At 34.5% G+C, this 15,492-nt stretch overlaps 1 protein-coding gene across 7 annotated transcripts in view; it reads right to left on the bottom strand.

Annotated features, from left to right (window-relative positions):
• LOC147078476 (chitooligosaccharidolytic beta-N-acetylglucosaminidase-like) overlaps positions 1-15,492 on the bottom strand; it is a 30,421-nt gene that overhangs the window by 11,829 nt on the left and 3,100 nt on the right. Inside the window, exons 1-4 of one of the 7 annotated variants that reach the window (XM_085959961.1) lie at positions 8,031-8,170; positions 2,479-2,595; positions 1,685-1,747; positions 93-232 (exon numbers count right to left, since the gene is read on the bottom strand). In XM_085959961.1, coding sequence (XP_085816087.1) covers positions 93-232; positions 1,685-1,746 — 202 coding nt within the window. In that variant the 5' untranslated portion in view covers position 1,747; positions 2,479-2,595; positions 8,031-8,170. Of the gene's footprint in view, positions 1-92; positions 233-1,684; positions 1,748-2,478; positions 2,596-8,018; positions 8,189-14,862; positions 14,885-15,492 lie in introns of those variants that run through there. The other 6 variants (XM_085959948.1, XM_085959955.1, XM_085959983.1 and 3 more) reach the window with 6 other exon arrangements.

Genomic DNA, 15,492 nt, shown 5'->3' with positions numbered 1-15,492 from the left:
AATTTTTATTATCATGTTCAATTTTTGTATTCTTTATTCAAACTGTTGGATCACAGGGATGATAAAACAGGGTGGATTATAAAGACAGTTACCAAAATCGTTGCAAAACATTTTGCAAGCTGGAAGACTCAGAGCAGCGGCTTCCTTGTCCTGCGTCAGAAGAAACTTTTCACATCTTCCGGATACACACTCCCATCTCCACGCCTCATTGCCAGCATACACTGGTGCCTCACTAAAAAATAATGGAATCAATTATAAAATGCGGCCTGATAGGGTTTAATTTCCAACATCTTTCTTCTTCTTCTTCTTCTTCTTCCACGGCGCTACATCCCGGGGTGGGATTTGGCCTCCTCCACAACCACTCTCCATTCACTCCGATTTCTCGCCACACTCCAACAACTTTCATGGGTTGTAAAGTGGTGAGTTTACTTATGCGACGATCGCAGTGGAGTTTTCACTTCTATTTTCATAAAATCTTGTGTAAGTCACCAAAAATGTATAATTATTTATTCGTTATGTGACTTACATGTACAGGTATGTTCTAAACTTATTCTAAATTGTTGCACGACGTATTATACTAATAAATATAGCAATACGATCATCGCATTGGTCGATTTTACTTATTCGACTGGATTGAATTTGTAAATTCAAATTTCAGTGACTTTACTTATGCCATAATCGCATTGTAATGCAAGTATTTTTTATTTATATTTATTTAAATTATTCGGCAGGCATATTGAACAAATAACAAAACAAAAAATGTTAGAAACAAAAACAGTTGTTTCTATTCTCATAAAATATTGGCAAATCAATCTTATTTGTTTGTACTTATAGGTATATTTTCTGACCAAAAACTATTCTAAAGTGTTAACTTCATAAGTTAATCCATTCATAAAATTTATTTATCCAATGCTTGGTAGGCCATATACAAAAAAAAACTAATAAGACACATGTGTTGTTGACAGAGTATACTAACTTCATCTAATTATAGTATCATTATTATTATGTTCGAGTTTAATTTTACAACAACTTTGTGTTTGTGTTTTTAAAATTCAGTTTAATAAGTTTTCTATGTTTTCCTTTGCCTACACCGATGGGACGTCACTAATAGTACCACTGTCACTTTTTTATATTTGAGCTAATTTTGCATACCTATAGTAAAATGAGTGGAAATTCAGTTATACGTACCTACCCATAACTCATCTAATCAAAGACTTGATAAAGCCATAATATGGCGAAACCGGTCATGATATATTATAAAAGTGCAAAGGCTACTATATATATTATAATGGCAATAATTATAATTGTACAATCTAATGAAATAGTACAAAACTTAAATCCATTAAAATTTAAATTCCATCAAGTACCTTTGGTCGATAGTATTACTATTAAAAATATAATTGTGTTTTTTAAATATCTTGTCTTTCTGCTAAGATAATATTATTATAACGGTAGACAAAATTAATAGCATTATTACAAATGTAAATCTATTTGTTTTATTCCAATGTTTCGCTTAGTTATCCAATGTCAATAACCTTCTGATAATTGTCTGCTAAGAGCTAATCACAAAGAATTAGTGGTATTAGGTATCAGAATTTAAAAACGCATGTGTTCAGTTTTAACACAAATTAAAAATAATTATCATTGAAGATTAATTGATTTCTAGAAATACTACTTTACTCACCTTGCATCTACAGCTACAAAAGCAGCGATAGACAGCACCACAACCACGCTCCGGATTACCATTCTGAAAGAAATAATATGTTTAATGTATTTTAAGGGTGTTTTTATAATAAAAAACCATAGTTAGTGGAACAATTTATTCTCGAATATGCGCAGATACGATTTATTCTAGTGCGCAGGAATTAAGACAATGACATGTCTGTGATTAGATTATTGTTACAGTAAGTTGTTATTCTCGACTGCATTACATCAAGCTTAATGCATCGTTTTCTCACGCTCGGCACCGCTCCGCTATATCTTGTTTCTGTCAAAACTATCGATACACTAATGTGGTATTTTTATCATAATTATTCTCGACTGACTATTGTATTGCATATCAATAAAATTGGAAAGTATGTTTGTCTGTTTATTCGGTTTCGTTTTAGAAATAATCAATTATAATTTCTTGTCCAATCCAAACATTACCTTATGGCTTATATAATATATTTGTCTTGGATTATCTGTAACGCATGCGAGACAACATATGAAAATGTGTAAAAAAGAGTGCACGTATAAACGCTAATTCTAAATTTGAAAAACCGGTGGAATCGTTTATTTTAATCGGGTCGTGAAATAAGACAATAATGATACTCACATAATAGTTTGACAGTGCGGTAATAGCATATCGAGATATTAGTGTGATATCCAAGAGATTTAAGTGTAATTATAACAGGGATAGGGTACTGTGACATACTGTAACCACAAGCAATGTACACAATCATTCAAAAAATGGAATAAATGAGGAAGAATTCTCACATATGCGTCGCCGCTTGACAAAATGAACTAATTCAACGATGGCGTGCTCGGCAAAGTCATGGACTCTACAAAGACTCCGCCAAACTGAACCAACAGCTCACAAACAAAGAATTGAGTCTGAAACATCAGAACAAAGTCAGTAAAGTAGAACGTAAACATATGAGAGATGGGGAGAAGACGTATGAGAATGTCGACATGTGGTACTGTCACCTGGTAGTATTTGCTAGTATTAAAAATAAAACTAAACAAAATAGTACCATGCACAAAAAGATTATGGATGCCTGGATTAGTTGTATTATTATTTATTAGTTATACAATATACCTATTCACTTTACACTGAATAAATAAGCCATTATTAATGATATATTTGATTAATATTTCTTTGTTGTGCCATATAATTTGCAAGTTCAAGAACCTTCCAAAACCTGTTTTGTGTGCTTATCTTATAAAAAACATGTCACAAAAATGTATGAAATCAATATACACCATTGTAAATAAAAACGGTAAAAAACACCCAGGTATCTATTTACAGGACTCGAAATGAACGGAGCACACTGGAACGCAGTCAGGTTCGTGAATTCCCAGAGATGATCGCTCCTTCACGTGGAAAAATTAAATATTGGATTTGGGTTCATGAATTATTATAAAGCAATTAAATTCACTTACTTGTATGTATTATTCATTTATTTTTGTAATTATATTCATCAATTAGATATTAAATATGTTAATTTTTAATTAACTATTTTTTTATTCAACGAATAATTCACAAGATTTAAGAATGCAACATTCTAATTATTGAACATACATCATTTTGAACTGAGAAAATATATTATAATAGAAAAAATCTTTTTTGAAAAAAGTAAGACACCCAGCAGGAATCGAACCTGCAACTCTCGGGTTTCGCGCCCATGCACATAGACCACTATGCTATAGGCGTCATACTTAATTGTGACAAATTTTAACTAATGGCTCGTTTTCTAAATTATGTATGATAAATATGTTAATATTTTCGAAAAAAATTTGAGCAATTAATTATTATTTTAAAATGCAAAACATCTTATTTATGCAATATGAGTGGAGATAAGGGTGGTGTAGGTATGTAATTTTTTTTTAATTATGGTTAGTGGATACCACAAATTTTGCAGTAGGTATACCTATAAGCTTTTAGGCCAGTCTTTCTCAAAGTGGGCGATAACGTCCCCTTGTGAGCGCTGGAGGCTTTCAGCGGGGGCAGTAGAAGGCTCAAAAAAATAGAGGGCGTTAAGGAAATCTAGAAGGGCGACGGCAGACGAATTCTATCTATAAAAATCCTATATTCGAAGAACTTATAGAACTGACAACAAACGAAGAATTAAAAAGTAAATTTAAGAATGGCTACCAAGAATTTTGGCTGCACAAGCGACTCTATGTACTGCAGTCTTATACAGTTCCGTTACCTACTGAATAAAAATTAATTATTACAGGTAATAGCAGTACCTATGTACCTAGTAGATTTTACCATGAGATAATGAATTGATTTACCGTTATCAATGTTCTTTTTATTGGCATCACGCAACGCAATGCGTGATTAATAAACGGGTACTAACTAGTAAACATGGTCATAAAATCTGAGACTTAGTATAAAAATGTCATTCTTTCGTAAACAGGTAATTACAAATGAATGTAGTGAAAAATGAACTCCGCTACATTCCAATAGTGATACATAAGTGCAAATTCGCGTGTAGCTCTATGTCTCTACAACACTGCAGTCATATTCTGCCAACATGTCCGCGGGATCCGCATAACTATTGCCACGTATACAACCGTATATGCAATTTTATATAAACAGCTTAAAAGCTTTGGGAAACACTGTGCTGGCCGTGACTGAATGCAATTTTAATGATACGAATTGAAAAATAAATATTGGCCATAATAAAACAGTACTTTCGGTTTTTTCAGGTTACAAAAACATGCTAATATGTCTGATCATTGTCGAATAAGTGTGATTTCTGAATGCAGATAGCGGGTCTAGGACGATTCGGCGCCGGGACAACTGGGCGCCAAGCAATCGGATGAAGTTCGTGAATTATAGATATTTTTAAAATATATATTTAATATTATTATATATATATAAATAATTACAAGATAAAAAGAACTTTTTATATATACAACGTTTTTAAATTTTCTGTTGAATCATATAAACTTGACTTGACTAGCTAAAACGATCAAAAAAAAATTGTACTTGATAGAAATAATACTGAAATGTCATTTTGACATGTCATATTGATTTCCATAGTAACGCACGTATATATTAATAATTTAGTTGCTAGGACCCCAGACACCCTAGCAACCAATAATGGTGTCGAAATAACTTTTCATACAAAACAGAATTACTTGAAAATGAATTCAATTATACTTAAAGATGGCTAAAAGTATTTAAAAAATGCATTGGCATCGTGTTCTGATATATTATAAAAGTTTCAAATGTCTAGCTAGTCGGGAAGTTAGTTAAAAATCGATTGCAAGATTTGTACCGGACAAAGAACCATCGGACAAATAAGAATACGAGCTAAAAAAAACGTTGTAAAAAAAGTACTTTTAAATATGCACACATAAATAATGATTTAATTCTGCATAATATGTTTAAGTTCCAGCGACAAAAGTTCTTATATTTTTACATAAAGCCTCAGGCATGATAATTCTCGATCTGCAATAAAAAAAAAATCTGTTAAGTGAATTAAAACCACTAGGTACTTAAGTATTCGATAGAAACTGATTAAAATTCCTCGTCTACTTTCTGTATAAAATCGTAACGAACATCAGCTATTTATTTCATTCGGCAGTGTGGCGCCCTATTCTCCCACTCCCTAGATAGCTAAATCTTTTTGTTTTCGTAAATATTAAAATTTAATCCAGACACCATTTCCCGTATTAAATTTCTTCATTTAAGTATTTATATGGCCGATAAATTTATAAAAGTTCAATATCATTAGACGAATAATTTCACAACCTACTGCATAAAACACGGGTGGCCAACAATCCCAACTCATAGTCTTCATTATAACTTATAACCCTCAAAATTCAATATCAAAATTCATTATTAGTCATTCTCTCAGTAATATGAATAGACAGTAAGGAGAAATAAAATGATTAATAAATACACATTAAAAAAACAGTGAAAAAAAATGCAAATTCACATATTGTAAAAGTAGACAATGTGTAAAAATTGTGATTATTGACAATTCATTATATTTTATTATTGCTTTTAAAGTGTTTTCTCGTCCTATTAAAAATATTTTTAATGCGCTTATAACAGGAGGTTTCTCGAAAAAGTTATGAACCCGTGGTGGTGGTTTGTTAGAGTAATCAGTAAAAAATCCCGAAAATAAAATTGAATACATAACGTAAACTAATTTTACTGTATGATTCGTTCAGGTAAGTCTCCTCAAGTACGTCTGTTGAACTTATTACACAAATGTGCACAAACAATGGTTTTCAACAAAATGTAAAATAGCATATTCGGTACAGGAATGCATACCAATTGAAATTAACTCATGATAAAACAGTAAACTAATAATAATTACATACATGTCATGAATAATTTTTACTGGAAAACAGTAACTGTTTGGTCAAAAAACCACTACAAAAATAAATGTTATTTTAGTATAAAAATCTTGAACAATCACGTATTAAATATTTGTAAAAATCCATTTAAATAATCAAGTAATACTTAATAAAGATTTTATATTATGGGTAAAAGCAGAATGATTTGAGTTACCCTATCTCCACCCGTCATGTATATGCAGGCGCGATTTGTGATCAGTCCCGAAACGAAACTGCACGGGACTGATTTAGCAACCACGCACCCTGGTGCTTAAAGAAAAAGTTAAGAAAATAAAAAAGAATCTTGACTTGCTCTGCCGTACAGATTAATAAGATAAAATTAATGTGGAAGCCAGTCGCCATGGACCAAGGTTTTGAAGTCTACCTGAAGAATACCTACGTATTATTACTTCAAGCCATAAAATCAAGGAACACAAAACGCGCCGACTGCCCTCAAATATTGAATGCGCGTTTCGTTTACTACTATGAGACAGGCGTAACTATTGAAAATAACATATTAAGCTCATCCATATTTCTCACTCAGCATCCCCGGTAGGGTAATCCAGTACCCATTAATTTTGTTTTCCCTAGGAACAAGTGTCCAAAATAGTCTAAATCAGTGCAAACATGGAATAAACAAAAATTTATTTCATTTAAAGTTATGGAAAAAATATTCTCATGCCGAGAAATTTCCTTATTTTTCATCAGGTCCCTAACCTTCAATAAACTTTGGTTGCTTGATACTAAAAAAATAAACAAATAGGTAGGTAGTCAGTTATTCTGAACTTTCTAAAACTATACATGTTAAATTACGGAAATAATATGTGACCGCCACTTCCTTCTTGTTCATAATAATAATATGACTACAAATTATAATGACAAAAATTGAGAATCCTTGGTTTACGAAATTAATTATTTTGCAGTATATGTCGTGATATATATATACACTGTGTACACACTATACAGCATCGAGTTAATAAAATCTCCGTACTACCTGAAATATAATTTTAATATACCTGTGTTATACTAAATCCTATCAATCGACTAGGTATTATAATGACCATTTTACCATAGATTTTGTTATTGAAAATTATTACAAAACTCTAAAATAAATTAAAGTAGGAATTTCATGATTTCACAAACTTAATTATAAGGCAGGCCCGTCGCTCGAACCCCTACCCGTATACGTGCGCACTGATGCAATATTTAAGTCATCTCGAAAAGTAGATCAAAGACATATTTATTTTTATATTTCTACCTGGAAACCGTAAATCGGGAATCTATTAATTTTTTATGAACGTTGTATTTGCCACACGTTTGAATATAATGTATTGTCACCGGATTAGCACCAGCTGTGTAACGAATTAAAAATCTCTCGTGTACGTAAAATAGGCGAAAATTAAGCGTAAAAACGTGACACGAAGCCCCAACAGAAATGTGTTGCAGATTTTAGCTTAACTTTGTATATTGTAATAATATATACCTAGTAGATTCCTATTAAGTATAACACTTTTATTTTTAAATCGCAAAGAATATATTAGAGGATACTGAGTGTAAATAAATAGTAAAATTACTGTTGATGTGTTAGACGGATTCTTATTTCAAATAAATCAGAATAAGTAGTTTAAAAACGTGAGTACATAGTTGATTACATTAATGATAGTACCTATTTAAAAAATGTATGTACTTACCTAAATAATCAAATTAATTATGTATCGTAAAATGGCAGATACCTTAGGTACCTACATATTATTGTAAACACAGAATGGGACAATTAATAAGTACACATTACGATACTTCTTGTTATTTAATACATTAATTATTATAGACTAGCTACTAACCTTGTACTAACTGTATAATGCATATTTAATTTGTATTGAATAATTCATTTCTCCTTCAACAGTACCTAATATCGCCAGTTATATTATAATATATAGCAATGTGATTGTAAGACATACCTGGAAGCAAACCTGGAAGTATTATTTGTAGTTCTTTTAAAATTATAATTCAACTTGATAACTTTTACAAAATATTTTGTAAATTGTATTGTTATTTCGCCTCGATGGACAATCCTCCCTACACGAGAGAGTTAAATCAACTGTCCTCTGGCGATGTATCTTCGATAAAGAAAACATTTTATAAATTATTGTCTATAGCAGGTACTTGCGCGTTTACTCTGAATTCGGGGACTGCGACAGGTTTTTTTGTTACCACGAAATTGTGAAGTTTTGTATCATTGATTTATTTTTATTCGGAAGAATTATAATCTACATAGGTACCTACCTACTTAGCATTGTTTGATTACGGATCCCATTTGGCCAGTGTATTTTATAAATACGTTTCAATCAGCAAAATGTATTAAATGTTTCGTAAGTAGGTAAATGCATGCTTTGTTTCAATAATGAACCACCAATTGAAATGAATGTAAACATGCACCAACCATTGGCACAAGTTTTCATGATCACTTTATAATATTTAATGAGTAATAATATAACAATTCTTTTAAATACTATAATATTGGATTGTGTTTAGGGAGGCCTGCAAGCAGGTTTTAGATAACATTCCCAATTTATCATACAGGGAATCAGGAACCTCGGCACCTCTACCTGAAGCCTGCATTAAGACGATACTTCAGTGAAACGCCAAATAATTTTCAACTATAGGCGCGACGAAATTTTGGACTCGCTGGCAATCGGAGAGCGAACGTCGACGTGTGAATACGTCAATTTGTTTCGTGATGGCGACTGGGGTATTAATTCTTAAATCGTGTAAAGATGACTAAAAACGTTACCCATTTACTTGAAAAGGAAAACATGTCAATGAATATATTATTATTGTTACTAATAGAACAATAAATAGAACATTAAATGGACGCATGTTGGATTTATAAGACAAATTATATTTCGGTCGGCATGCGTCATTTGCACCCGCGACCCGCAATCCGCGCATCGCCTAGCCACGATCTTTTTAGACCATGCCTTCACTGAGGTATAGCCTTAACATCATCCACTGAGGGTAAAAGAAACCTCGGCCGATGCCGAGGTGGTTCGACTGCGTCATATATTTGAAGATGATCGGCTAAAAAATGGAAAAAGACAGATGACTTGAATTCTTACATTAAATTTGGATATTCAACGAGCGAACGGTATTTTAGACTGCCCGCCGAAGACGCTGGTCACTGAGATCAAATCGGCTGTGAAGAGGCTGTGAACGGACAAGCACCGGCGGGAGACCGCATGGATCCCGAATTCCTCAAGTAGAATCTGAGCGCAATACTGTACTCGATGGTTCCCCTGATGACAAAAATAGGTATGGGGGGTGGTGATTTGTTCGTGGGACTGGATGAACGGTGAAATGGTCACACTTCACCAAAAGGTGATTCTCTTATCTGCATGACGCTGCTCAGCGTTTTGGGAAAGATTTGGCATGCACCATATTGATAAGGCACCGATAATACACATTGTTAGGAAAAAACCATACCTATCAGTTTCCTACCCGGACGAATGTGTTTCGAAAAATTCAACAACCTTCTATGTCTCCTCTAGCAAAACCACGAGCTGAACAGTCCATTGACTAGCTTCTTTGTGGATTACGATAGAGCTTTCGACACTCAGCGCCTCTCTTCCATCCGAAAGATACTTAGAGCATACTTGATCCCTCTCAAGATCGTCGCTATAATCAAATCCCTGCACGGGAAGAATGGTGCGCCAAGCAAGACCAGTTTTTTTTATCTGGACGAGCATGTGCGGACCAAATCCACGACCTAGCAGAGTCATGAAATGAAAAGTCTCTCAACCTGCTGCTCTGTGGATTATGAGAAGGGTTTCGACAGACTGCACCGCCCCTCCCTCCGGAGGATACTAGGAGCATACGAGATCCCACCCAATACTGTCGCCATAATCAAATCCCTACATGAAAATAGCGAACGCGGTATCAGAATTGGTGACACTGCAACGGAAGGGTACGGGGTCACGACAAAAGTTAGACAGGATTGTGTCCTTGCCCCATTTCTCTCCATCATCCTCTTCGATTTCATACTATGAAATTAAAATCTGCTGACTAAGGCATAGTCTTCACCCCACAATGTAGATGCGCGACATGGAATACGCCGATGACGCTGTGCTAGTCGATAACTCGATCGAGGACATCCAAGTGACAATCGACAGGGTGCATAACAATCCGTCCCCCGTCAGTTTGAAAATTGACGCGAAGAAAATCAACGTTTTGAACAATACTACCTATCTCAGCTCAGATTTCTCCCTGATTAGCGACGGGCAAAACAGCGCAGAGTGCATTTCGCAAAAAGAGTTTGATGTACGAGTGTGAATGCCTGTAGAAACATTAAATGCGATGCGAAACGCCTGGGACTTTGAAGTTTAACTTTGGGAAGTTTACTAGTAAAACCAACTGCCGGCTGTTTGGCGCTTGCATTCTGGCGGTTCTGCTTTACGGTAGCGAGTCAGCGCACCTTGCGAAGGTTCAGAGTAACTACCTATATACCTACTGAACTTCGGGAACAGATGCTTGCGACAGATAGTGGGTGTACGGTGATATAAATTTAGAAGAAGAAAGAAGGTAAGAATATGGAACATGCAACCTCTTATCACTTTGATAGTGAGGCGACATTGAACCTGGCTCGGAAATTCAACCGGAATCCGGCGTCCTGGAAGGTCATTAAATTTCATCCACAGGGTGAATATGGGAGACCTAGAAAGTCAGAAAAAGACTGGCGATGCCATGGAAGTGCCCCGTGGTGTCTATATACTCCAACTAAGAAGCGGACATGGATCAAGAAGAAGAAGAAGTTTACGCAGGGCGTGTTGTTTGATGGCGATAACAAATAATATTATTATGTGTCACACACCGCGATATAAAAAATACAGTTAAGTTGGTAACATTTTATTTCTTTTAGCAGGCATGGTGCATTTCAATTATGATAACAAGAAGTTCGCGGTTTTTTTTCCGCTATTAATTAACATATTCGATGGCAGAGCACCACACTATGGAATTTGGACACCGATTCAAATTTTGAACAGGAAGATTACCATGTCAAAAATATTATTGAAACAATAAACTAATTATGATTGTCTATGTATTTAGTCGGAAGTGAAAATATATATTTATTTAAAAGATTATTAAATAACAATAGATACCTACTAATAATATTGTTTAAACAAAATCGTTGATGAGAAACAGTAGCGTCCCGTGGAAATTATTACTTAAATGACGGTAGGTATATTCGTATGACTAATTAATACTACAGTGGTATTCAAACTGTGCGACGTAGCGCCCTGCGATGCTTCGAGCTACTCCAGGGAAACCGAAGGCTGTTCGACATAATATTATATAATAATCTGTCACAACGACAGAATCTTATGATTTCATCAGTCTGTGACCTCCAATGAGTTATTGTCTGAGACAATGTACAAAATCGTTGGCTTCGCTGTCAGCATTGTTTTTCTACATTGAAAATGTGAAGTTGAGAAAATAAATATAAATAGGTATGTAAATCAGGTATGTACGTAATGTATATACACAACTAAAACTTAAGACTTTAAATGGAAGGGGACAGCGTTTTAATTCCACTTCTTTTGGTAGTTTTAGGATGCCGTCAAAAAACTTCATGCACTTAAAACGCCGTGAAGTGAAAAGGGTTTATAATCACTTCCATGGGAACATTCCAGTGTCCAGTCTTTTATGCGTCAATTACATTGAGCTACTTTACGGGCGCGGGCGATTCAGCTACTGCGATTGTAATGATGACACACAAAACTTTCCATTCGCTGAGAAGCCAACAAGCTAGCGACTATTTTGACAGAACGTAGTTCGTTTTTTACCGGGAGGTCGCTACTACGCTCTACTGCGCAGACGCAGTAGGCCCACACGCCGGCGTGTAGCGTGTAAAGTTGACCAGCTTTCAACTTTTCTCGGTAGATTGTTTACAATCTGCTTGTTAGCTTGTTAGATGATGACACTGGGCGACTTTACAGGCAGATTGTAAATTCGCCAACAAGCAGCTCGTAAAGTAGCTCAATGTCATGGACGCATAAGCTTCCTTGTATCACATTGACTGAAGAGTAATGGTCATGTCATAGATATTAAGTTTTAAAAAAGTGGAACCCATGAAATTAGTGGGATATTTGACCTCGGGTATTGATATTTTCCGGCGATCTTGAAAGCTATTCTCAAATTCATGTATTAAAATGCAAAGCGTGGCTGCACATTTCTTCCTATTGACTTACATTAACATCACTGAAGTTAATGGCCACACCAAACCACACCCGGTCTTAATCACAAGACCCTACGTTTGGTGTGAAACCATCAGTATTGTTTATGGCTAAGAATGTCTGTGGAGCAGTTACCTAAGACTTATGTCGCACTCAATTTTAAAGCAAATTTGGTCTAATATTCTAGCTGATTGCGGTGTCGAAAAACGCTAGATTTAACGCCTTACGCTAGATGGATATTATGCTAGCTATTTAAAACCTATTTAATCTGGCAAGAAAAACGATTTGGCAATGTTGCCTGCGGACCAGTAAAAATTGGAGAAATATTTCGGGAACGCCAATACAAAAACCGGCGGTTAAAAATGTTGTAGGTATATTAATTTTTAAATCATCACATAACATACATAATATACCTAACAGTTTGATTGCGAATACAAACAATACACCATGAAACTTATATTGTTACTTAATTGAAATAATCAGAAACCGATCAGAAAATAAATTGTTAATAATAGAACTTCTGGAAATGTTAGAAAACGATAGGTAAGTATAAAAAAATAGTTAGGAATCTGCTGTTGCATCTTTGCTAGAATAGTTGATAACCATTACTTCAGTGTTGTCTCGGAGAGACGAAGTGCCTACTGCATTGATATCCATTCAGTTTGAAATGTGAAAGGTATTTTAATGCATTTGTTACTAGCAATTTTGTATGTTATGTCTGGATACCAAAGTGGCAACTCGATTATGTTTCCTTATTATCAAGTTAATTCCACATGGATTGACTTGTCTTCCATAAACGGATTACTTTTTTTGAATACGGATTTTCTTGGAATTTTCGGCACAATAGGTATATATTAATTTTAAAATTGAGAACTTACTGTTTGCGGATACGGTTTACGGTGGTTGGGAAACACTGGTCTAGAGCAGTGATAGTTTTGAAACCCGCGACCGCACAAAAAAATATATCATTTGCACGTTGACAAAAAAACGTGACAACGCTTATGAACTATTGATGTAGGTATGTAGTGACGTCCCTAGATAAAATGCCGCCCCTAGACAGCGCCAAAATGCCGCCACATTTTTTATACAGTATTTTATCGTCCTTTCATGAGTCCAATATCTAAGATTCTAAGAAATGTATTATATGGATACATTACTAACAAAATATAAGACTGTAATTATTCGCAAATCTGCACGTGTCGTTTCTAGTCACCATGGACGTCGAATGGCAACGGAAGTAAACTAGATATCGCGAACCTGTCAAAACCAGTGAGCTGATTTTTTCAATGGAAAGGTGTTTTCGTTATTACTAAGTTTAGGTAGCTATCTCTATATATTCCAAATGATTCTCCTCGATTTGCCACCCTCCGAGTAACTGCCGCCCCCAAGCGACGCTCAATATGCCTACCCTCACGGGACGTCACTGGGTATGTAGGTAAGTCCTGCCAATAATCGTATTCTACATTTTAAATAATTTACATACTTACTAACATTTAAAATGTCATGCAAATGGCCATGTTTTATTAATTTGTTTTATGTTGCGGATGGAAAACAAGTGCAAATGCAAACTAATGAGTGTGTCGACGTTTGCGGGAATTTGTATTACCTTCTGTTTTATAATAAATGAAGTAACGATGTGTGGTCTCGTGAAATCGTGCTGATTGAAAAGCAAGAAAATTTGTACCACTTTTACTATCCAGACTACATTGAATTTGATTTATTTAATCTATGGTGATAGCAATGTCTGCAGGTATTGGGTTGCATTCAGAGCATGAAATGGAAAAATTTACGAACCGGAGCGGTCGAAAATTTCTGAAGATAAATATTAACATAGTTATCAAATTTTATATGTAAGTATTTTATTAAAAAAAGTGTTAGATTTTTGGTTTATGGCCTATCTAGCTTAGACGATTAAAATAAATTATGTTTTCCACAAGACGAAGCGATAGTTTTACCGATTTCACGTACCGGAACGGCGCTCCGGTCATTTCGAGACCTGGTTGCATTGAATTTCAAATCAAATTATCATACACCTGCAATGGGCTACAAACCGTTATACTTACATTTTGTTCGGGCATGAGTATGTACCTATATCAATTTTATTGGTCTGGATTACGATTTCGTAATAGAAAACAAGTGAATCGCATGAATAAACTGCCGTTATCCAATAATTGTATGTAAGAAAGTACAATGAAATAATCGTCGATTATTATTCATCAACAATTATTTTCAGTACATCGTCCACAATTTTGCATATTATATGAGTCACTTATTCAATATTTCACTATTCATCCAATAAATAGGTACCTACTTATATCCACGAAGAACAAAGAAATCACACTACAAAAACAAGTTAATTTTACCTTTGAATCAAAGAGGTATATTTATGTACCTAGCTAAACTAGCTAGAAAACCGGTTGATTGAAATTTTTAATCAGTACCTATCCCCAGACATTTTTGTATTATCGACTGAAAAACTAATGACAATGACAAACTTAATATTATAATTTAAGATTACCTAGGTATGTTTATTTTATTTTTTTTGAATATTTTGATAATGCTGGTCACATTTTACCTTTCGAAATATTGCCAGAGGAGGTAAAGTGGTTTCACACGAACGATTACCGTATCCGATATAGTTATGTTATGACCATTGACAATGAAATTTGATTTTTTTCGGTAGATACGCTTGTCTTTATTAGTGAAAATTATACATTGGTACTGTAAGTATTTGTTGAGGGGGAAGGGGTAGACATATATAAATGCAATGGTTTCCTGGGTTTATTATTAAAACTCTTATTTTATCAGCGGTTGTATAAACACACCTGTATACATATTTACAATATAAGACTGACTACATAGCATGTTCAAACTAAAATTTCGTATTCCAGCAGTGTGCGGAGCTCCATTTGGTAACGTGTGTTTTGTGAATAACAACTAGGTACGTCACATCAACGTATTCGACATATTGCAGACGGACGAGTTTAGATATGCGAGGCAGCTTACGTACAGCACACTTACAAAGTCGCGACCATAAACATGTACCCACCCAGCGGAAATTTTCTTTGAAGTAGACGATGCAATCGATTCGTCAGAATGTTTTTAAAAGGGCCCCGAAACAGATAATTATACCTACCTACCTACCACAATTTGAAAAATATTTGCGTATTTCTCGCAAATTGCGTATAAAATATTAGTACTTATA

Source organism: Rhyacophila brunnea, unplaced genomic scaffold (genome assembly GCF_057557595.1).
Source record: "Rhyacophila brunnea isolate RB1 unplaced genomic scaffold, BYU_Rbru_1.0 scaffold_11, whole genome shotgun sequence".
NCBI classification, from domain to species: domain Eukaryota; kingdom Metazoa; phylum Arthropoda; class Insecta; order Trichoptera; family Rhyacophilidae; genus Rhyacophila; species Rhyacophila brunnea.
The sequence above is the reverse complement of the archived record's forward strand: the minus strand, read 5'-3'. Positions and strand labels throughout refer to the sequence as shown.